At 44.3% G+C, this 21,413-nt stretch overlaps 1 protein-coding gene across 2 annotated transcripts in view; it reads left to right on the top strand.

The window, feature by feature from the left end:
* The window catches only part of ATIC (5-aminoimidazole-4-carboxamide ribonucleotide formyltransferase/IMP cyclohydrolase), a 40,527-nt gene that overhangs the window by 3,993 nt on the left and 15,121 nt on the right, over positions 1 to 21,413 (top strand). For both annotated transcript variants that reach the window (XM_019523392.1, XM_019523393.1), the window contains exons 3-11: positions 3,006 to 3,082; positions 4,182 to 4,248; positions 8,414 to 8,502; positions 10,402 to 10,553; positions 10,653 to 10,809; positions 14,226 to 14,351; positions 14,550 to 14,657; positions 16,773 to 16,858; positions 18,519 to 18,608. In XM_019523392.1, coding sequence (XP_019378937.1) covers positions 3,006 to 3,082; positions 4,182 to 4,248; positions 8,414 to 8,502; positions 10,402 to 10,553; positions 10,653 to 10,809; positions 14,226 to 14,351; positions 14,550 to 14,657; positions 16,773 to 16,858; positions 18,519 to 18,608 — 952 coding nt within the window. The remainder of the gene's footprint in view (positions 1 to 3,005; positions 3,083 to 4,181; positions 4,249 to 8,413; positions 8,503 to 10,401; positions 10,554 to 10,652; positions 10,810 to 14,225; positions 14,352 to 14,549; positions 14,658 to 16,772; positions 16,859 to 18,518; positions 18,609 to 21,413) is intronic.

The following is a 21,413-nucleotide window of genomic DNA, read 5'->3' as shown; positions in this document are numbered from 1 at the left end:
CTCGCCAATGCAGGCCTCGTGCCTCTGTCCCCGCCCACTCACTCATATCACTTCTAAACTGAGGGAAGAAAATATAATTCAATACCAGCAAAAATCTAAGTCTTGCTCCTTGACTGGGAGCAGACTGACTAGAATATATTGGTACAAGTACTTTTGTATAGTGACTTGGGGGGAAGAAAAGGTACCTACATTCCAGATGTTTTGTGGTTTGCCTTTGCTCCAGGTGTTTTATACGAGACAAGATGTTGTTTTAAATTCTGAAACCTGGCTCTAACACTCATGCATGCAGGCATCCCTGTATTGATCTCTGTTCCTGGGACAGCAAGAATATAATAGCAGATTTGGAGATTCTTTGTTTTAAGAACATTTCCAATGGCATGCAACAGAAAGAATATGCTAGATGACTGCATGGGGCAACCTGTGGGTATTTATGCTGCCTCCAAATTTCCCTGTTCCCCACTTGTTGAGTGTTCAGCTCCACTTCTCTGAACCCTCTCTCTAGCCATGACAGCAGTGAAGGTCAGAGCAGGGCACACGGTCATGATAATCTTTCCCTTCCTTTTTACTGTTTCTTCTGACTCTGAGCAGTCATGAGCTGAAGGAAGTGAAAAGCAGATTCATTATTTCCCAATTTTTAAAATGAAACCAGGAGCAGAATTAAAGCTACATTTTACAGGAGGGAACACTGAATCCTTAAGAGTTTACTTGAATTATTTCTTGATGTAAAAAAACAGACATCTGTTTTTTTTAAATACTGTATTTATGAGACCTGTTTATAGTTGTTTGGGGGTAGGGACTAAGTGTATTTGTACAGCATCAGTTGGGAATGATATGTTTTGAGCTGCTTAATAGAGTGGGACTTTCAAAAATGGCTTGTTGGCAATCAAGCCTTGTTGAAAGTCAATGCAGTTTGTGTTCCTAAGTCATGTGGATGATTTTAAAATCCCACCCACAGAGAATGATAATTCCCTTAGTTCATCCAGAAATCTTCAGCAAAACCTTTTCTTCTCAGTGCTAACAGTGGGGAGGGGAGAAATCAGAGACTCTTTAACCTCATTAGTCTGCTCCAGTGTTTCCCAAATGCCACTGATATTACAAAAGATCTTCCAGGCTGGGTATCCAGTTATCCTAGAAATTAAATGTATAGAGTCTACATTGTTTCTTTCTGGAGAGATGCCATGAAGGCATCTGACTAGGTTCAACAAGAACTAATCCATGACCCTTTAGGCTGTGTCCACACATGCAGGCATGTGCAGTTTGTGGCACCACAAACCTTGGTGTAGCCCCACAGACTACATGCATTGCACCTTAAACTGTGCAGCACTGCTAATTTGCAGCATGGGGGCAAAATTTGCTATGAGGATTTCTTGGTAGCGGAAACCCCCCCCCCGGAAAAAAAAAACCCATTGTAAAGCACATCAAATAGCATGCACGAGAACAAATGTAGAGTTGGGGGAGCCCTGGGCTGAGGCACACCAGCTGCTCCACAGTGGAGCCCTTGCTCTGAGGCATACTGAGATGAGGGCAGTCAGCCAGGGCTGCCTGCTCCCCTGCGTGAAGCACATTGCACCTTAGCCAGCTCCACTCCCCCAGTATATGGAGCCTGGTTAAATGGGACAAGCACACTGGCACCCAGGAGGAGCTGGGCATAGAGAGTTTGCCCATGGTGGGACAGTGTGTTTCCCAACAAAATGCATGTGCAGGGGTATGCACTGAGGCACAAAACAGCAGCACAAACTTGTGGCACTACTGTTTGTGCCATTGCAAGCGCATGCCCCTGTTAGTCTGGATGCGGCCTTAGTGTCTAATTTAAAAGGGTTGCTTTTCTTTACTCCAAGTGTTTTGGGTATAACATAGGACAATTTTCCCTTGCTATACCATGGGACCATATTTACAAGTCTCTGACAGCTTGAATGGTGTTTCATGCCTTGAACTTTTGTGAGTCTGAGCTGAGGAATAATATCTAAAATTCTGCCTCTAGAAATGCATCTTTATTTGGCAGATATGCTGTCATTTTAATTTGTCTTCTAAAACTTTAATTTCCTAACTTGTGCAGCTTCTCTACTCTGCATCTTTCAGGATAAAGAGTTACTTTAAGAAAAAGTCATAGTTTCTATCTGTGAGGATATTGGTCACGTCTTTTGCTGATTTTTGCTTATTTCACCACATGCTCTCATTGACAAAATAATTGAAGTTCAGTTTAATTTGAGTAGGAGAATGCATGCTTTGTTTCTGTTCACGGGAAAAGCAACTGATGCCTAATAAGGTTTTTGATGGAAAGTACGCTGGACTGTTATAGGCAGAGAGCAGTGTTCTTTCTCTCTTTCTTCTGTGTTAAATGTAGTTTTTTTCTATAAAATGTAGGTCAGTGTCTTGTTAAATATAGGAAGCCAGTTACATATCAGGAATTTAACTGAGAAATCAGTTACATGAGTATTCCTGCCATGTTTCTGCAAATAATTGGCTATTCCTAGTAACATTTTGCTAGTTAGTGTCAGTCACAGCAGGCTTAACAGAACAAAAAATCATATCTTCTTTAACCTACAGCATAGTTGCAGTGACTCCCTATCCCTGAAATACCTAGCAGCTGTTAGGAACTGGAAAAACCTGAGCTATGTGATGAATAACTAGACATAGCTGCTTTTCATTGGCTTCATCCTTAGGTGCATTCAAGGCATTGAAATTTATAAGAATCTTTCTTTTTTCATCTGCTATTGGAGATGTCCCAAGTTTCACATAGACCAAAATAAAGCTGGTATGTGTACTTTTTAGCCTTCCTAATGTAAGGGCATCCCTTCAAGCTCAAAACTGTCAAGGTCTAACCTTAGGGTCTATTCTACCATTGAAGGCAGTAGAACTCCTGTTCCTTTATATGGGACCAGATTGGGCCCTTAATGGAGATAATGAATATTGAACTTGATACATTAAGTTGACCAACAAGCATAGAAGTATCATGGAACAAGCATAGAACAGTCATGGTGATGTTCTTTCTTCTCTCTGGACAGAGATGTGTCTAATCTGACTGGATTTCCTGAAATGTTAGGGGGGCGCGTGAAAACCCTTCATCCTGCAGTCCATGCTGGTAAGTTGCTGCTGACATGCGTCCATCCTAACAGAAGTAAGGGACAATTTGTCAAATGGCATTTTAGGGGCTCGGCTAATAGGATCAGAGAATGAGGATAGAAATCTCTCATCTCATCCTAATAACAAGCTAGGAGGAGAGAGTTCGTGGGGTCAAAGAAATATTGAAAGGATCTTGCTTATACCCTGGCCACTGTCTCCACTGATGGGGTTTTCCCATGAAGAAGGGGTATACATCTTGGCATAATAGTTAGCTGCGTGACAAGGACATCAGCCTAGGTTTCAGCAGAAGGTGGGTGTTGTGACTTCCTCCCTAGGTTACTGTAACACAGTGACATTTTTCTGCTGCCCTTTTGAAATGTCCCCCTTTTGAAAGGGCTCCAAATGCTGTCCACGTTTGTCTTATACTCTCCCAGTTGCTGTAGACTAGACCAGTGGTTTCCAAACTCTGACAGATTGCTCACTGCCAATTTAAAATGATACAAAGTAAAGTACCACCAGCAAACTTTTTAGTTCTATCTTAAGTATCACCAGCAAATTTTTGTCATATAAAGTAATTATAATAAATCTGTTAACACGTACCACTGGTGGTACACGTAGCACAGATTGGGAACTGCTGGACTAGACAATCAGTTGCAGTTTTCTCTCCCTCATTTCCTATTTATCAGTTAGTCAGCTGTATCTTATTACCCAAGGCACAACTTACTTATTACCACTTCACTTATTACATATGGTTTATTTATTTTGGGGTAAGGAGTGGCAAGGAGCTTTTTCTTCTTCACCTATGCCCCAGAAACTTTAATGACAGTTCCATGGTTGAGGTTATCAATTGGCTGCTTATTTAGCGCAGTTTTCAGGTTTTCTGTTCAGTCCTTGGGGTCCTTTAGAATTTAACACTGAAAAAAATTGTTAGCAAGCAACCTGAGCCTCCAGTCCAGGAAGCAACTAAAATGGGATTTTGGTGCAGAGGTTGGGTCTTAAACATAAGTGGATCATCTTTGTGGAGTGAACTGTGAGGGAGCACATGCACTGAAGAAAGATGCTGAGATTTTTTTTTCCAAAGAAGAACTTTGTGAAACAATCCTTGTTGTTATAACTAGGAATACTGGCTCGCAGCATACCAGAAGATAAAGCTGATATGGACAAACAGGATTTCAGCCTTGTAAGGTGAGCTACCGAAAACATAGTGTGGTTGATTGGAAATCATTAGGAACAAATCAGAAAATGCTGAGGAGTGAGTGAGCAAGTGCTTGGGAATTTGCAAGAAAATGCCAGTTTATGTTTTTGTTTTCTTCCCTGCTGGATTACATTGATGAAATAAAATATTTTTGGCAGATGTGTCATGGCTAGGAATATAGCCAAAATGGCTTGTTAGTCCAGGTTTTAACAGTGGGGGAGCACCATTAAACTTTGAGAAAATTCAAGTGTTTGACCTTCTGATGAGCATAATGCAATGTAATATGACCTTGCATATTCCTTTCAGAGCCAAGTTCAGACCTGTCCAAGCAGGTGCAGTTCTACTGGACTTGGTTCAAGGGGGCTGATCAGACAATTACTTTGATTTTGAAATGCTTGCTTAATAAACATGCCTTTTGAAATTTGTGCAATTCTATTTAAGCCATGAACTTTTGTTGAAATTCAAACATAATAGATGCACACAAAGATTACAGGCCACACTATAGGAAGAAAATCACTGTTTTTGGGTATCATCACCAGATCTCAATAGGCTGAATCACATGAAAACAAAAAACTAAGTCACGTGGATTCCTGCAGGTTTCTGTGGTCTGCATTAAAATATTTTTATCTTTACCCAGGGTAGTTCTGGGATTAGTCACTTCAAACGATTGATCAACCTTAACTGATTATACTGCTTATAGTCTTTGACATATTGCCAGTTTAAAATGAGTGGTTCTGCTTCAATAAGATTGACTGGCTTGGGAGGAAGCATAATTTGTCCACAAGGCTCCCTATATGTCTGGAAATTTGGCAATGGGGGAGTGGTGGCAGTTAACACTGCCACTGCTCCCTAGATGCCAAATTTCCAAGTCCCACGTGGCTGCATGGGCCCCCAGTCCTGTGCAGCTGGATTGGGTCCCGGCTCTGTCATCCTGTTTCTAGGTGGCTGAATTGGGCCCAGGCTGGGCCAGCACTGCACACTGGATCTGGCCTACGGACCAACCTGGCACTGCAAATCCAGTCCATGGGTTGAAAATTTGGAGCACCACAGGTCTGCATCAGTGGGTTTTGGACTAAATTTGGAATCATGAAATTTAAAAAACTATAAACATAATTGTCTGTGGTGATGGCAGTATAGGGCATGATTTCTGAGGTTTGCCTTGATTGAAAGGGGAAGAAAAGGCGTTCCCTGTTCTGTGTTTGGGTGAGCAGGGGGTGCAGCCTTATCTGGGGTACTAGATCTGATTTGATTATTTTACTTTAAAAGGTACAGGTTCCTGTCTTCTGCTCTGTTGAATTCAGTTATGCAGTGAAGGTGATAAGCAATTGTATTTACTACCTTGATTTGCATAGATAGTGTTAGTGACAAGGAAGTCAATGAAGCTCTGTAAGTTTACACCAGCTTGGGATCTTACTCTCTGTGGAGACTGTGGAACACCTCAGTGACTGAGCAGCAAAGATGGCTAGAAAAGAAGTCAGGGTCTGAGTGAATGGGATGCGGTAAATGAGTTGCAGCAAAACTGGAGACAGAAGGGATATAAAGGTTTTGGTGAAAACTAAGCAGGCCCTTGCATTGATTTCATCATGTCACATGAAGATCAGGGAGTACTAAACAGGAGTTCATCTTTAGGAACGTTGGGAGCAAAAAGAGGGTGTGGGGTAGCATAGGACCCATACAGGATGGGCAGTGGGCCTTAGTGACAGATAGCAGGGACAAGGCAGAGCTCTTCAATGAGTTTTTTGCCTCTGTCTTCTTAAATGGGAATCTAGACAAACCCTCAGCATACATCACAGACCCCAACAAGGGGAACATCAGCCGATCAATGGTCAGTGCTGACGTGGTAAAAAGACACTTGGAGGGACTGGACATATTCAAATCACCAGGGCCAGAGGGACTCCACCCATGGGTAATGAAGGAATTAGTGGGGGTCATAGCTGATCCACTAGCAAGGATATATGAGCGCTCATGGTGCTCGGGTCAGGTTCCAGAGGACTGGAAAAGGGCTAACGTCACCCCAATCTTTATGAAGGGGAGGAAGGAAGACCTGGGGAACTGTAGACCAGTCAGCCTTACTTCTATCCCAGGGAAAATCCTAGAAAATATTATCAAGAAGCACATCTGTGGGAGCCTGCTGGCTAATGTGATGCAGAGTGGTAACCAACATGGGTTTTTAGCAGTCAGGTCCTGCCTGACTAACCTAGTTTCCTTTTACGGCAAGGCCACCAATTGTTTAGATGCAGGAGTCGAGGTGGATGTTATCTATCTGGACTTCAAGAAGGCCTTTGACAAGGTATCCCATACCATCCTTATGAATAAATTGAGAGGATTTGCCTTGGATGGTTATATGGTAGACTGGGTAGCAAATTGGCTCAGGGGTCGCACTCAGAGGGTGGTAGTGGATGGGTTGGTGATAACCTGGAAAGATGTGGGCAGTGGAGTCCCTCAGGGCTCAGTTCTGGGGCCGGTGCTGTTCAACATCTTCATCAGTAATCTGGACAAGGGGGTGGGAAGCACCCTGTCCAAATTCTCAGACGACCCAAAATTCTGGTGTGAAGCTAACACCCTGGAGAGGAGGAACCAGATCCAGGCTGACCTAGACAGGTTGGGGAAATGGGCAGAGAGCAACAGGATGCAATTCAATAAGGACAAGTGCAAGGTGCTGCACCTGGGGAGGAAGAACTGCCATCATACCTACAGGCTGGGGGTATGACCTTCTCAGCTCCACGGAGGCACAAAAAGATCTTGGAGTCACTGTTGACTCCAGAATGAACATGAGATGCCAATGTGATGAAGCAGTTGGCAGAGTCAATCGCACCTTGTCGTGCATCTGTAGGTGCTTCACAAACAGGTCCAGGGAGGTGATTCTCCCTCTCTACGTGGCTCTGGTCAGACCACAGCTGGAGTACTGTGTCCAGTTCTGGATGCTGCAGTTCAAGCAGGATGCAGACAACTTGGAGAGGGTCCAAAGAAGAGCCACTTGCCTGATTAGAGGCTTGCAGGGAAGGCCCTACGAGGAAAGGCTAAGGGACCTTAACCTCTTCAGCCTGTCCAAGAGAAGGCTGAGAGGGGACCTTGTGGCGGCGTACAAATTCATAAGGGGAGAGCAACAAGAAGTAGGTGACGATTTGTTCACCAGGGCACTCCCTGGAATGATAAGGAACAATGGCCATAAGCTACTAGAGAGAAGGCTTAGGCTGGACATTAGGAGAAAGTTCTTCACGGTCAGGGTTGCCAGAATCTGGAATGGGCTCCCAAGGGAGGTGGTGCTCACCCCATCCTTGGGGGTCTTCAAGAGGAGACTGGACAGGCATCTGACTCAGATCACATGACCCCAGGGTTGGTGACTCTTTTCTTGCCTGCCAGGGGCAGGGGGTCAGACTAGATGGCCCACTGAGGTCCTTTCCGACTCTATGAATCTGTGAATTTAGATTATGTTGGATTAATTATTTTTAATTGACTATTGATCTTGGGTGCTTGACGTGGAGATGTTTTGGAGGATCCTGATTTTTCACAGTACTGTCTACTCACCTTGGAATAAAGACCATTTAAAGTATCTCATGTTAAGCACCTCAAAACGCCTGTCCCTTGCTGCACTGTGCTGTGCTCCCCTTCTCCTCCCACATGCACACTGCAGGCACACATCCCACACCATTTGCACTCCCTTATTGCATCATCTTGACACTCTCGTACACTTCACACTGTGCCGTGTAGGCCCCTTTCACTATGCCATGCAGCAGGTGCCCTGCTGTACCATGCCAGCACCTCATGCTGCACTGCACAGGGTCCCTGGGTCTATGAGGCTGTGGGCTCCCTCAGCTCTACCTCCAGAGGCAGAAACAGGTAGTGGAAGCTGGAGGAAGCTGAGAGCAGTGGGAGGAGCAGAGCCTGGCCTAAAGGCCACCAGTTGGACAGCCCTGTACTAGTCTAAGCATTGTAACAATTTTAAATTACCAGTGTCCACCCTTTATCTCTCCTAGTCCTTTTGAGAGTTCAGCTTGTATGCAGGATTTTATGCTGAAAGGAAGAGTCTTGATTTGTATTGGAAAGGCCAGCATGCTGAAAGAACAATGATGGTTTTGAGTGAATGATTAAGTCAGACTTCACTATGTTACTTCTTGATGATGAGTAACCCAGGCTTTCTCTTCCACTTTTTAGAGTTGTGGTTTGTAACTTGTATCCCTTTGTAAAGACTGTCTCTTCTCCAAATGTGACTGTAGAGGAAGCAGTTGAAAAAATTGACATTGGTGAGTCAAAGGGAAACTATAAAAACAGATGTTTCACTGGGGGATGACTTTAGAGTTCTGGCTGTATAGTTTGCTGTTGGATGCTATGTGGCTATGGCAAAAGGAATAGCCGATGCAGTGCATCGGGTGCTGATCTGCACTGTGACTTGCTGGAAGACCACATCCATTTATAAAAGTCTCCAGTAGTGGTGGTGATCTATGATACAATCTATGATTGTGTCCCATCTATGACTGGATTGTATCCTATCTATGATGCAGTTCATTCAAGGCATCACATCCACCTAGCAGATTATTATGGTAATTATTAGGGGTGTGCGAAACGGGCCCTGTTCGATTTAGATTTGGCCTGAATCGGGGACAGTGATTCAATTAATTGATTCAGATCACTGTTCCCAATTTGGTTTGGCCAAATCCAAATCTGAGGATTCAGTGCTGATTCAGAAAATCAGCAATTTGGCCACAGACACAGCTTTATGTATTTTTTCTACATACCTTGAGGTAGCAGGTGTGGCTTGTGAATGCTGTGATGGAGGAGCAGATGGAGCGACCCACAGGAGTGCAGTGGGGGCTCCCCCATGTGCTTGGCAGTAGACTGGAAGTACTGCTGGGGAGCATGCTGGGGGGCCCCCTTTGTGCCCCTCCGGCTTGGCAATTGGCTGCAGGGGGACCCCGGGTGCCCCCACCAGACTCAGGAGGCACCAGTCGTTGAGCGGAGGGGGGCCCCCCCAGCACACTCCCTAGTGGATCCAGAAGTGGACCGGAAATGCTTCTGGTCCACTTCCGGGTCTGCTGCTGAGCACGCTGGGGAGCCCCCTGCATTCCTGTGGGACACTCCATTCACCCCAGGATCATGGCGTTCACAAGCCGCCTGCTACCTAGAGGCATGTAGAAAAAACATTTAAAGCTGTCTATTGCCTAATCTTTCCAAATCTCTGTGAATCGATTCATAGGGTTCCAATTCAATTTGGAGAGATTAAAGGGTTCTCTGAATTGATTCAGATTAGGAGATTCAGCCACCAAATTGAATTGGGGACGGAAGCTTTGCACAACTCTAGTAATTATCTTCCTAGAAAAAACAGTAGCTAAACTTGGATGTAAGATAAGTGGGGGGGGGTGTTATTCAGGAATAATAATAAAAAAAATTGAAATGACAGTAGTGAAGATTCACCGTAACTTACAGATGACCTGTGCTGTTCAGAAGTGGAATGGCATGTTCTGACCTAAGAAAGCAGTTTGTGTATAGAGGTTTGAAGGGTTTCTGTCTAGAAGTGTCAGACTGAGCTTGCTTTCTTGTGCAGCCTGAGCAGATAACATTGCTATGAGCTAAAGGAAAACATTTAATCAAGACCCAAAGGATCACTGCAAAACTCCACTGCAATAAAAGAGGATTTGTCCCTGTGCACAGTTTGTTGCCATAGGAAATTAGTTTCGATTGTCACTTTTGTGCCCCTTCAGCATCTATGTCTTCAAACTTTACCTATCTGATTCACATTAATTCATCCAAAAGTCTCATTTTTAATTCAGTATGTCCTCTGTCCAGTTACTCAAACAACACAGTTCAGAACCGCTCTCTAGTACATAACCATTGGGGGTTTTTTTGCAAGGCCCAGGTACCTTGTTCAGTTTAAGAGAGTTGAATAACTGATTGCATTTATGTTTATGAGAGAGAGAGGATACGCAGGGCCTGGTTTTAGTCAACAGAGATTAATCAATCTCTGGAAAGAGCTTTGAGATCCTAAGGTGGGAGGCACATGGATAGTTATCTCCATTTATCAGAGATGGGACTCAGGATTTGCTAGCCCTGTACCAGAGAGGATTGACCTTATATTAAGATGTAGGGTTTCAGGGTCCTTGAATACAGAAAAATAATGTTACACACCTGGGTTCCTTTCTTTGAAGGAGGAGTAGCCCTGCTGAGGGCTGCTGCAAAGAACCATGCTCGTGTGACTGTTGTATGTGATCCTGAAGACTATTCCTGTGTAGCTAAGGAGATGAAGTCATCCAGTAACACAGACACCTCCCTGGAAATCAGACGCCAGCTGGCACTAAAGGTCTGTCATGTTCTTTTGGGGGCAAAAATGCACTTCATTTATTTATTTACTTTTTTAAAAGTATGGCCTGTCAACTAGTCCTGTCTGTTTGGTCCATAGGCCTTCACCCACACTGCCCAGTATGATGCTGCAATCTCTGATTACTTCAGGAAGGAATACAGTAAGGGGGTGTGTCAGCTTTCTCTGCGGTATGGCATGAACCCTCATCAGACCCCTGCACAGCTCTATACACTGAGACCTAAGCTTCCTTTGACAGGTAAGACAGAAGCCTGTCCTTAATTGTGAGCTAAAGCTGGGGCCTTTGAGGGTGGGAGTGTCATGAACTGGATCATGAATTGGGGATCCTCAGGAGAACAAGTAGGCACCCTGCTGGTTCCTAGGAGCAAGAAAGGTATTGATTATAGCCTTTTGGACAACAGGTTTAGATTGCTTGTGGCATGCCTACTACAGTGCAGGGGAGTTGTTTTGAAGTATGTGCCTTTCTCCCTGGTTCTCTGATCATATGCTTCCATTACAGTAGCTGACTTATTCTGTGACACAGTTTTTTTTCCTGAGATTGAAGCGTCTTGCAGTAGCATAATTAAAATGATGCAGAGTTCTCTATTAAGAAGCTGAAGTAGTAATAGATTTACAGTTAAGGAATGAGCAGAGACAGAGTAGCTGCTCTAGGGCACAATCTTAATTCTGTACTAGAATAGAGGAAAGAAAACCTTTTACCATCTTTTATGATTCTTTACTTGTTTCTCACTTCCCTTATTTGTCACCCATCCACACCTCCTTTTAACTGTATCCACTGTCAGTGATCAGCAACTCTGGCTTCATGCCTCTCATGTAGGCAGTATCCTACTAAGGAAAGGGGTTAAGGACTTGCATTCATTCGCTTTTACAGTATTTCTTTGTACTTTTAATTCAAGAATCTCTTGGAAGGATTTTCATGCTCAAAAGTTGGAAGTTGACATGCTTGTAGGTCTGTGTTGCAAGTGTGGCAGCAAAAGTGATGAGTATCAGCTGTCCTAGCCTCTTTCAGAAGAGTCCAACAACTGTTTTTCCTGTTTCTTGAAATGCTCCCAGTGCAGACGTGTGAAAGCAGGTGCTTCTTTCTGTTTAAATTTCTGTGTGCGCAGCAATGACAGCATTAAAGTGTTTTTGGATGATTTCACTTTACCAGGTTCTTTTTTCAGGAGCTTGCAGTCTTCACATTTAGTATTTCTGACGAAATGTCCAGATTAATGTTCAAGAAAGACATGGACACACTAGAAAGAGCCAAGCAGAGAGCAACAAAAATGATATGAGGTCTGGGAAATGTGGTTTATAAAAGAAAGGATAAAGAAATTAGTTTGGAAAAGAAAAGAAAAGACAAAGGGGGGAATGGATTTGATAATAGTCTTCAAATTCCTATGAGGTGATTATAAAGACAGCGGGGTTAGACTATTCTCTATGGTCTCAGGGGCCATGACAAGGAGCAGCAGTCTTAAACTGTAACAAAGGAAATTGAGATTAGAAATTATGAAGGTGGTTAAACATTTGAATAGGCTACTCAGAGAAGATGTGGAATCTCCATTTTTGGAAGTTTAAGAGTGGGATAGACAAAAACTCATAGTTTAGATGGGATAAATGATTCTGGCTTGAACAGGAGGTTGGATTTACCTGATCTAAGATTCCTTCCAGCCCTATTTTATATGATCCTAAGCATATGATTTCAGCAAAATGTTTCACTTCAATAGACTTACTCGCAGGTTTAAAGTAAGCATATTAATTGTTAAGTACGTGTTTAAAGAATTTGGTCCACATCTATTAAATTGGAGGGGTATGGAGGGAAGAGGTCTGAGTTTGTTTCAACACCCCCATGCTCCAGGGAGACAGAAATGTACAATTTAAATAATTTGTTTTCATTTTTAATAGGGCTGTGAAATTATTTTAAAATGTTATTGTGATTAGTTGCATGATTAAAAAAATTAAAATTGCAATTAAGTGCAACTAACCACACAGAAAAACTAAAAATTATGCAGGCACTTTGTATGGTTGGAGGGTGGGTGTGGAGTGCGTGTGTGGGAGGATGTGGGTGTGTGTTGGGGGTTTGGAGCCTGGGGGTGCAGTCCTCACACATCCTGGCATGATATGGAGATATTGTGGGTCAGGAGTGAGGGGCAGCAGCAGGGCTGGGGGCAGTGGTGGCTTGGGAGTGAGGGACAGATACACAGAGACACACAGATAGCACTGCTCTGGTAAGTTTGGGGGTGTGGCACAGATTGAGGCCCCCATGGTAAGGGAGGGAATGGGGCAGGAGCAGGGTCAGGCACTGGGGTGAATGGGACCTGGGGTCAGGGCAGGTCATGAGACAGCCACAGGCAGCTTGTCCAGGGGTGCCAGGGGGTGGGGAGGGGGTGTGTGGCTCCCTGTTATTGTGCGCACCTGGGAAGGGGGGGACATGGGGGACATATTCCCTCCCATATTTGTGCATGGGGTGGAAGCAAGCTGCCCACTGCAGGCTGGGGCTCTGCACCCTGCTTCCTTTGCCCAGGGAGCTGCGCAATGGCATGTTGTGCCTCCCACCGCCAGGCAGGCAGGGGAGACACAGTGCAACCAGCACACAGCTCTTGAGGCAAAGACAAAAGGGCACAGAGCCCCAGCTTGCAGCGGGCAGCCCACCTCTGCCCCATGCATTTATCTGGGGGGCATATGCCCTGCGTGCCTCCTCAAGAGGTACACGCAGTGGCAGGGAGCCATGCCCACACCTCTGGAGCCTCCCGCAGCTCCATCCAATGACCTGCCATGGCCCCATTCACACCAGCACCTACCCTTGCCCCACTCCCTCCCTCACCGTGGGGTCCTTAATCTGCCTCCTTCCATTCCTTTCCTCTACCTCTAGCCCCACCCCCTCCACAGACTTACCAGCGTGGTGCTGCTCTACATGCAGTGTGCAGCCTGCAGCTGCTTGTGTGCATCTGTGTGCCCTCCCCCACAGCTGCAGCCACCCGGAGCCCATGCCCTGGCTGCCTTGAGGTCCTCTGGACTTTTCTGCTGGGTGGCCCAGAGGTGGTGCAGTAGAGCCCAGGTGCGGGCTCCAAAACCACATATGCAGTTAATGCATTAAAAAAAAAATTAACTCAAGAACCAGTTGATGCATTAATTGCGCATGTTAATTGTGATTGACAGCTCTCATTTTTAACTATGTGATAGCAGCACCTGCTGATCTCTACCAAAATCCTATTGTGTTAGAGGGTATGCAGGCACATGGAAAGAGCCAATCTGTCCCAAAGATTTCAGTCAAACTGGATGAGACAAAAAATGTTAGAAAGGAAGTACTGTTATTCCTACTGCACATGTGGAGGGCTGAGTTGCAGAAAGCAGCTTGTGGTAAGAAGGGAATTGAGTCCAGATCTCCTGAGTCCCAGTACAGTAGATTTAACTACCAGATTGGTCTCCATTTATGTGATTCATGGAGAATCTCATCACTATGCTTAGGTATTGCTCTATGCACTTAACATTGTACAATGACTGCAGCAGTTAACCAAAAGTCATTTTTTCATGTTTTGTATGTTTCAAAGAAAAAAACCCAAACAGGTTTGGTTTTAAATGGAAGTAGTTTAAAGTAATTTACAGTCAGTATTTAGGTTCCTCAGGGAGAGAGGAGCTTTTCTGCTTTAATGCACTTTTATGGTCTTTATACAGTTGTGAATGGATCTCCTGGGTTTATCAACTTGTGTGATACGCTGAATGCCTGGCAGCTGGTGAAAGAACTTAAGCTGTCTTTAGGCATTCCTGCTGCAGCCTCATTCAAACACGTCAGTCCTGCAGGTAAGACAGCATCTTATTGGTCATGCATTTTGTATGGAAGAAATTATGGCTTTTTACTGGGAATGGTCTTGAATGTCACTGGTGGGGCCTGTAGTATCTGACTGCTCGCCTTGGCAAGCTATACTGATAGGAAGGAGTTGGCCCAAAACATGTTCAGGTTTATTTTCTCCAGCTGTCCCTGCTTATTTTGTCCACTAGGTGCTGCTGTTGGAATACCACTTACCTTGGAAGAGGCTCAAGTCTGCATGGTGCATGACTTCCACCAGACTCTCACGCCTTTGGCATCTGCATATGCACGAGCAAGAGGTAGGAGGGCAAGCAATGAAATCATCTACGCAAATAGCGGAGAACAAACCAGTGCCTACTCTTAAAAAACGTGCTCTGTAGTTCGCATGTTCTCTTTGAAAGACAGTGCTGGTAGTTAGAAGATAGATCTATCTCTTGCTGTTTGGTTATTCTATGTAGGATTCTAGTGATTTCTGATTAAATGCACTGTCCATTCATCTCCAAAGGGACTTGGGTGCAAGTCAAGAATTAAGAATTGCTCTTATTCAAAATGAGTTTTACTACTTCAAGCCCTGTCCTTAAATCTGGTCTAAAGGAGGAAGGAAAAGTGTGGTTGCAATGGAAGGTCAGAAAAGATTGACCTGGGGGCGATACAAGGCCAGTCAAACGTTGGCCTGCCCACCTGTCTAGGGAAGTCTGCCCTGCCTCTCTGCCACATCTTGCTGTTACGTTACTTGTTGTAAAGTGCAGGAGGCTGCCCATGACATGCCCCGATGCCTAGGGCATTATGCATGGCTCCGACCTGCTCTATACTGTATCTTATGCCTTGCAGATGGCATCCATATTGCTACAGTGCCTCAGACTATGACCCGTGCTCCACAGTCTCACATGGGTCTCAATCCCTTGTGTAGCTCACAGTCACTGTGCCCTCACACTGGGCTCCAAACTCACGCCCCCTTACTGGGGCTCACTCACTCCCACTCTCTCACTGGGGCACCAACTCACGACTCCTCCCTGGGACTAACTCCCTGGAGTGTTTGTGGGGCTGGCCTATATGCAGACTTTCAGGTTGCCCTTGCAGCCATACTCTGTGTGCCCCCAGTGCAGTCCTTCAGGTTGCTCCCTGCAACCGTACTCTGCACAGTCTTTCAGGCTGCCCTTGTGGCCCTACTCTATGCAGCCTGTTCTCTCACTACACCCTCCTCCCTGGGGCCTCAGGGTCTTACACCACACAGGCTCAGGTGTCTGAAAAACATTCCTGGCTCCACTGCTTCCTTACTATCCACTAAATTGTTGGGAGCTCAGGCTATAAGGCACCCCTTACTCGCCTGTCACTGGGGAGGCAACTGGCATGGCATTTCCTAGAGACCACCCCATCATGGGTGGACCCACTATGCCATCCTACCTCAGAAGGGTGTAGTTTTTGGTCTTGCCCCAGAATCGGGAGCCTTCTACCCTCCCCATAGCTCCTGCCCTTACCTCCAGGGTGTTCTGAACAGCAGCTCAGCCAGGTCATGCTGCTCTGGCTGCCAGCAGCAGACTACTATCTCAGCTTTGAGGGCCTGAGTTAAAATAGAGGCTGCTAAGCCCCCTTCTCTAATCACATGGCCCTCCTGCAGTCAGGTGACCACCTCATCAGGAATGGCCTGCACCTAGCAGCTGCCCTGCTGCCACTCTAAGTCCTTAAAGTGTTAAATTGTAAAAACAAGAAGGAATCTTGTTGTTGCTGGAGGAGTCTTTGCACACCCAAGGACTGGAACTGGAAGTGTGCTCACCTCCTTGAAAAATACAAAACTTTCTCCCTTGCGCTTCACTAGTTCAGATTTCCCTCTTTGTCATTCTACTACGTGAGAAGATTAGTGTTGTTAAATGCAGTCTCAGAAGTGAAAAAATAGCATTGATCTCTTTTTCACCCACTTTTGAGTCACCTTTTGGTTATCAGTTATACACAGACAATGAATTCTTGGTAGCTTGTTTCAAGAAGAGCAAATGATTAGAAAGGCAAATGGTTGCAGGTCAAGGCTGACATGCCTTCACTATGCTGAATAGGAAATCTTCTGTAATGTCACCTTGTGCTATTTTACCCTTTGCTTTAATTTGCACTGTTTCATTAATATAAACTAAAACTTAAAAAAATGCTTTACTGTCTGTTTCTAGTTCTAACTACAGAATTAAAGAGGATTTGCAAATAGAAGGGCAGAGAAGGCAAATCTGTAACTAGATTATTTTAAGGTAAATTAGTAGAGGGGAGACTGACAGATACTGCCTGCCTTGTAACTCCTCTGAAATGGACCATATCCTGCTTCTGGATGGAATAAACAAACTTTGCAGAAATAAGCTAAGGCATGCAAGTGATTGTGGGGGGGGTTTTCACGTGTCCTGTAAATGAACAGCTTGCCTCAAAATATCTTATAGGTGCTGATCGGATGTCTTCATTTGGTGACTTTATTGCTCTGTCTGACATTTGTGATGTTCCAACTGCTAAAATCATTTCTCGAGAGGTTAGTAAAACACCAGGGAGTTATTCTGACGTGAAGGCCACACAGTTCTACATGGTTTCGTTGACTGAAATGGCATTTTCCTTCATGCAGGTTTTTTTTTTTTTTTTACTTGGTCCATTGTATGTGTTTGTATCCATCTGACCATTCAGACTGCACAAGGTCTCTTTTTCCCCCCCCCAACATTTATACCATGGTTCATAGGTAAACCATAGTGATAGACAACTAGTTTATATCCGCTAGTTATTATTATATTATTAATGTCCAAGTTACAGTCACAATTTCTATCACTTAAGCAAGCCCACATAAAGAAACTATGATTGTATTGTAGGAATGGCTTATTGATGAAGTTGGAAGGTGGTAGAAGATTCCTGTTATCACCAGTGTAGACTGCCTCTTCCTTTCTGGGAGCAAGGGGAGTATTTTTTAGAGTGTTGCTTTATCTGTTGATACTAGCTGTAATTTTATTTAGCCTACAAACATATAATACTTGTAATTCCTCTGGGTTCCCTGCATAACTGACAATATTGCACAAGTCTTTAGATTAGAGGACTGCCCTGAATAGAAGTTGAAACAAATCTAAGTAAATACATAAACAAATGGTATTGGTGTGTATTCTAGGCTGTTTTGTACTATTTAGGAAAGAGAGGAAGGAGAGGTTTTTTTTTTAGGCCCTTTAAAGGGATTTTACTTTAACAAAGAATTACCTCATTTGACTGGTTCATGAGGACAATATTTTGGACCATGTTTCTCCTATGATTGTTGGGTGGTTCAGGTGAGCATGAAAAGGAATTACTTTATTTCCCTTTTTATTACTTTAGAGGCCTGTAGTTATTAAATGTTTGTTTTGTTTTTAAGCGCTGTTGGGATGATATGATCCCATTCTGTATTCCCAAGAGTATCACTGTCTGAAACAGTGAATGATTTTGAAAGAAAGCTTTATTGCTGTACTTCTTGTTGAGCAGTGAGAATATGAGGTACCAAAGGTCCCGTTATATAGATGGATCTTAATTCTGTTTTCCCACAAATGCTTTCCTAGCCATTTTTTTAAAAGATTTTCTTGCCAAGTTCCAAGTTTCTTAGCCTAAAAAGTCAGATTGACAGAATCTATCTGCAAATGATTAAAAGCTGCAAATCATTTTATTTGCAAATGGCTCTGGATTTCAGAGATTTAGAGATGGGCTGTTAGGAATTTATAGAGGGAGTACTAACCTTGTGTACAGCATGCAGAATGATTGTATTATGTAATTACCAGGAATTAATATCTTGTATGCTGAGATTAAACTTTGACATGGGGAATGTGGCAAAGCAGGGGGTGGAAGGAAGTGGTTCTATTGATTTTTTGGGGGGGCTTCTGTTTGTTTTTTAAAAGGAATTGCACATATTAATATCTATCTATCTATACTGTGACATCCTGGATCTGCTGTACTAAGCATGGGAGTTTCCTGTTGTCTGCAAGCGGGATCATTCTTCTGTGCAAAGTTGCTAACTTGTGTCAATGTTTGCAGGGCCTTGAGGCCACAGGCCTTGAAAGTCAACGGAGATATTACTGTTGGTTTTGACTGGCTTTCGCTCAGGCCTCTGATGCCTTTTTGGAGGAAGAAGCTGAGGAAGTATAGTAGTCTGTTTCCCTTTAGAGGCTTATGCTCCATGTGTGTTGCAGGTGTCTGATGGTGTGGTGGCTCCAGGTTATGAGGAAGAAGCTCTCAAAATCCTCTCCAAAAAGAAAAATGGGGGCTACTGTATTCTCCAGGTTGGTATTCTACCTATTGGGAAATATTTTCATTGTCTCATAGTCACATACACAGTTTGGCTCTGTTTTTAATCTTTGCTTTTTTTTTTTTTCTTCTATGATCTTCCCCCATGCCCTTTGAATATATTTGGACTTACACCCAGCATGCGTGGGGATCTAGGGGTTCAGAGAGTGCTTATTTCCCATGAACATGAAACAGATATTTTGATGGTGGTTCCATCACTGTTGCTAGTTTGAGTACCACCACTCTGGCAAGCAGCAGTCCCTTTTTGAAACAGAAGTCCCAATCTCTATGCTGCATCCTCCGGTCCCCTCTCTTCCTTCTGTTCCTGTCAATGGACTGTCTTCAAAAATTTGTTCTTTATAAAGTGCAGTTCTCCAACTCTCTCATTTTATAAGTAAAGGATCATCGGAAGCAATTTGACATGTCAACACCCTAAGCTTTTCATGTTGTCTTTCGCCAGCCAGTGACAGTGGCAAGCCGTTTTCTTAAAAGTGCCTTTTAACCCATGCATTGGGGTTATAATCAGGCTGCAGATGCTGCCCTTTGATAACATACATTTCCATACTGTTTTAGTAATGCTTGTCAGGAAAGATTTAAGACAGCATTGCCAAATAAGTGTCAGATGGCCATCTTGAGCCCCATACCACCTGTTTCCCACAGCATGCAGCTGAACAAGTGTCCAGTAAATTGATTGTGACTTCAGAAGTCCTCTGGCTCCAGTGCAGAACCACTGGCAGATTTTATCATATAGTCACTGCCTTGTTATAGCCCTTATTTCCATCTCTCTTTGGGATGTCGTGCACAGGCAAGCTAAGAACCTCAGCAGCTCCATATAAAACATTCAGGACTTTGACAAGGCAGATTCAAACGTTACTGTCAGTGGCCACCCAAAGATGGCTTGGGTGCTTCAGGCAGGCAAGGATGAAATTACAGGCAGTCTCAGCTGCAGATTATTTTGTAAGTGAAATCAGTTTTGCAAGGATGCAGCAGTAAGTATTGCTTGCAGGCTTGTCTACGTGGGGATTCTCTAGTCAATTAATTTTAACTTTGAGAATGAATTAGTTGAACTGAATTAAAGCTTTGTGTGAACAGTCTACTTGGAATTCAAGCCACCTTTATTTAACTTAACTCACTCTTATAGTGAATTTGACTTCTATAGTAAAGTAAGTTGGGTTAAATTTTGAATAATATCTACACAGGAGTTTATTGAAGTTTACCTAGGCATGTACACATGCTACATTTGTAATATTACAAAAAATGAGCGTTTACAGGTTCAGGAGATCTGTAGCATTACAGAAATGGCTTCTGTTACTGCTGCCTCTCTGACAGACTTCCCTGGGGGTGGGGGAAGTAGAGCAGCACTCCCCTATTACTCCCTGGCTGGAGAGCACACCATTTGAGGTGACTTCATAGTGCTTTAGCCAGAGAGTTGTGCACATGTGGACACCCCCACAGTACTTCATTTGGGTAGTGCTACACACAAACATATGTCAATAGCCCAAGTCTGCTTTAAATTTGCACCTATAGTTTTATAGATTCATAGATTGTAAGGCCAGAAGGGACCTTGGAAGATCATCAGGTCCAGCCCCCTGCACCAAGCCGGAAAGATAACTGGGGGGTCAGGTGACCCCAGCAAGGTGACCGTCTATTCTCCTCTTGACGATTTTCAGGGTAGGTGATTTGCATGACCTCTAGAGGGAGCTTATTCTGCAGTCTGGACACCCTGACTGTGAAGACGTTTTTCCTAATGTTGAGCTTCAACTGGTCTTCCAGGCGTCTGTGGCCACTACTGCTAGTTTTGCCCTTGGGTGCACTGGTGAAGAGTTGCTCACCAATCCCTTGATGTACTCTCTTAGTGTAGCGGGAAGCTGCTACCAGGTCCCCTCTCAGCCTTCTTTTCTTCAGGCTGAAGAGTCCCAGATCCCTCAGTCTCTCTTCATATGGTTTGCCACATGAGACTGATCATACGGGTGGCTCTTCTTTGGACTCTAAAGCTTGTCCATGTCCTTGTTAAAGTGCGGTGCCCAGAACTGGATGCAGTACTCCAGCTGCAGTCTCACCAGTGCTGACTAGAGCGGAAGAATCACCTTCTTGGTTTTGCTGGAGATGCTTCGATCAATGCATGCCAGAGTATTATTTGCCGTACTGGCTATAGCTTTGCATGGCTGGCTCGTATTCACACTGTGGTCTATTATTGCCCTCAGGTCCCTTTAATTCGTGGTGCTAGTCAGTTTGGTGCCACCAAGCCTGTAGGTGTGTTGGGTGTTGCTCATCCTGAGGTGGAGCACTTTACGTTTCTCGATGTTGAACATCAGGTTCCAATCCGCCCAACTTGCTAGCCTGTCTAGGTCTGTCTGTATCAGTAACCTATCTTCAAGTGTGACCACGCCTCCCCATAATTTGGTGTCATCGGCAAACTTAGCCAGCAAGCTCTTCACCCCCACATCCAAATCATTAATAAAGATGTTGAAAAGTACTGGACCAAGTACTGACCCCTGCGGGACACCGCTGCCCAGTTTTCTCCAGGATGACACAGATCCATGCACTACAACTCTCTGGGTCCTATCCTGTAGCCAGTTTCTCACCCACCTGACTGTTTTGGAGCTAAGCCCACAATCCTCCAATTTTCTTGTGAGGACATCATGGGATACTAGATCAAAGGCCTTTTGGAAGTCTAGGTATACAATGTCCAAGTAGGGAGTTATCTGTTCATAGAAGAAGATGAGGTTGGTAAGGCAAGACCTGCCTGCAATGAAGCCATGCTGGCTGTCATTCAGAATCTTACCCTCTGCAAGCTTATC

Source organism: Gavialis gangeticus, unplaced genomic scaffold (assembly GCF_001723915.1).
Source record: "Gavialis gangeticus isolate Ggan-Ray unplaced genomic scaffold, GavGan_comp1, whole genome shotgun sequence".
NCBI lineage: Eukaryota > Metazoa > Chordata > Crocodylia > Gavialidae > Gavialis > Gavialis gangeticus.
The sequence above is the reverse complement of the archived record's forward strand: the minus strand, read 5'-3'. Positions and strand labels throughout refer to the sequence as shown.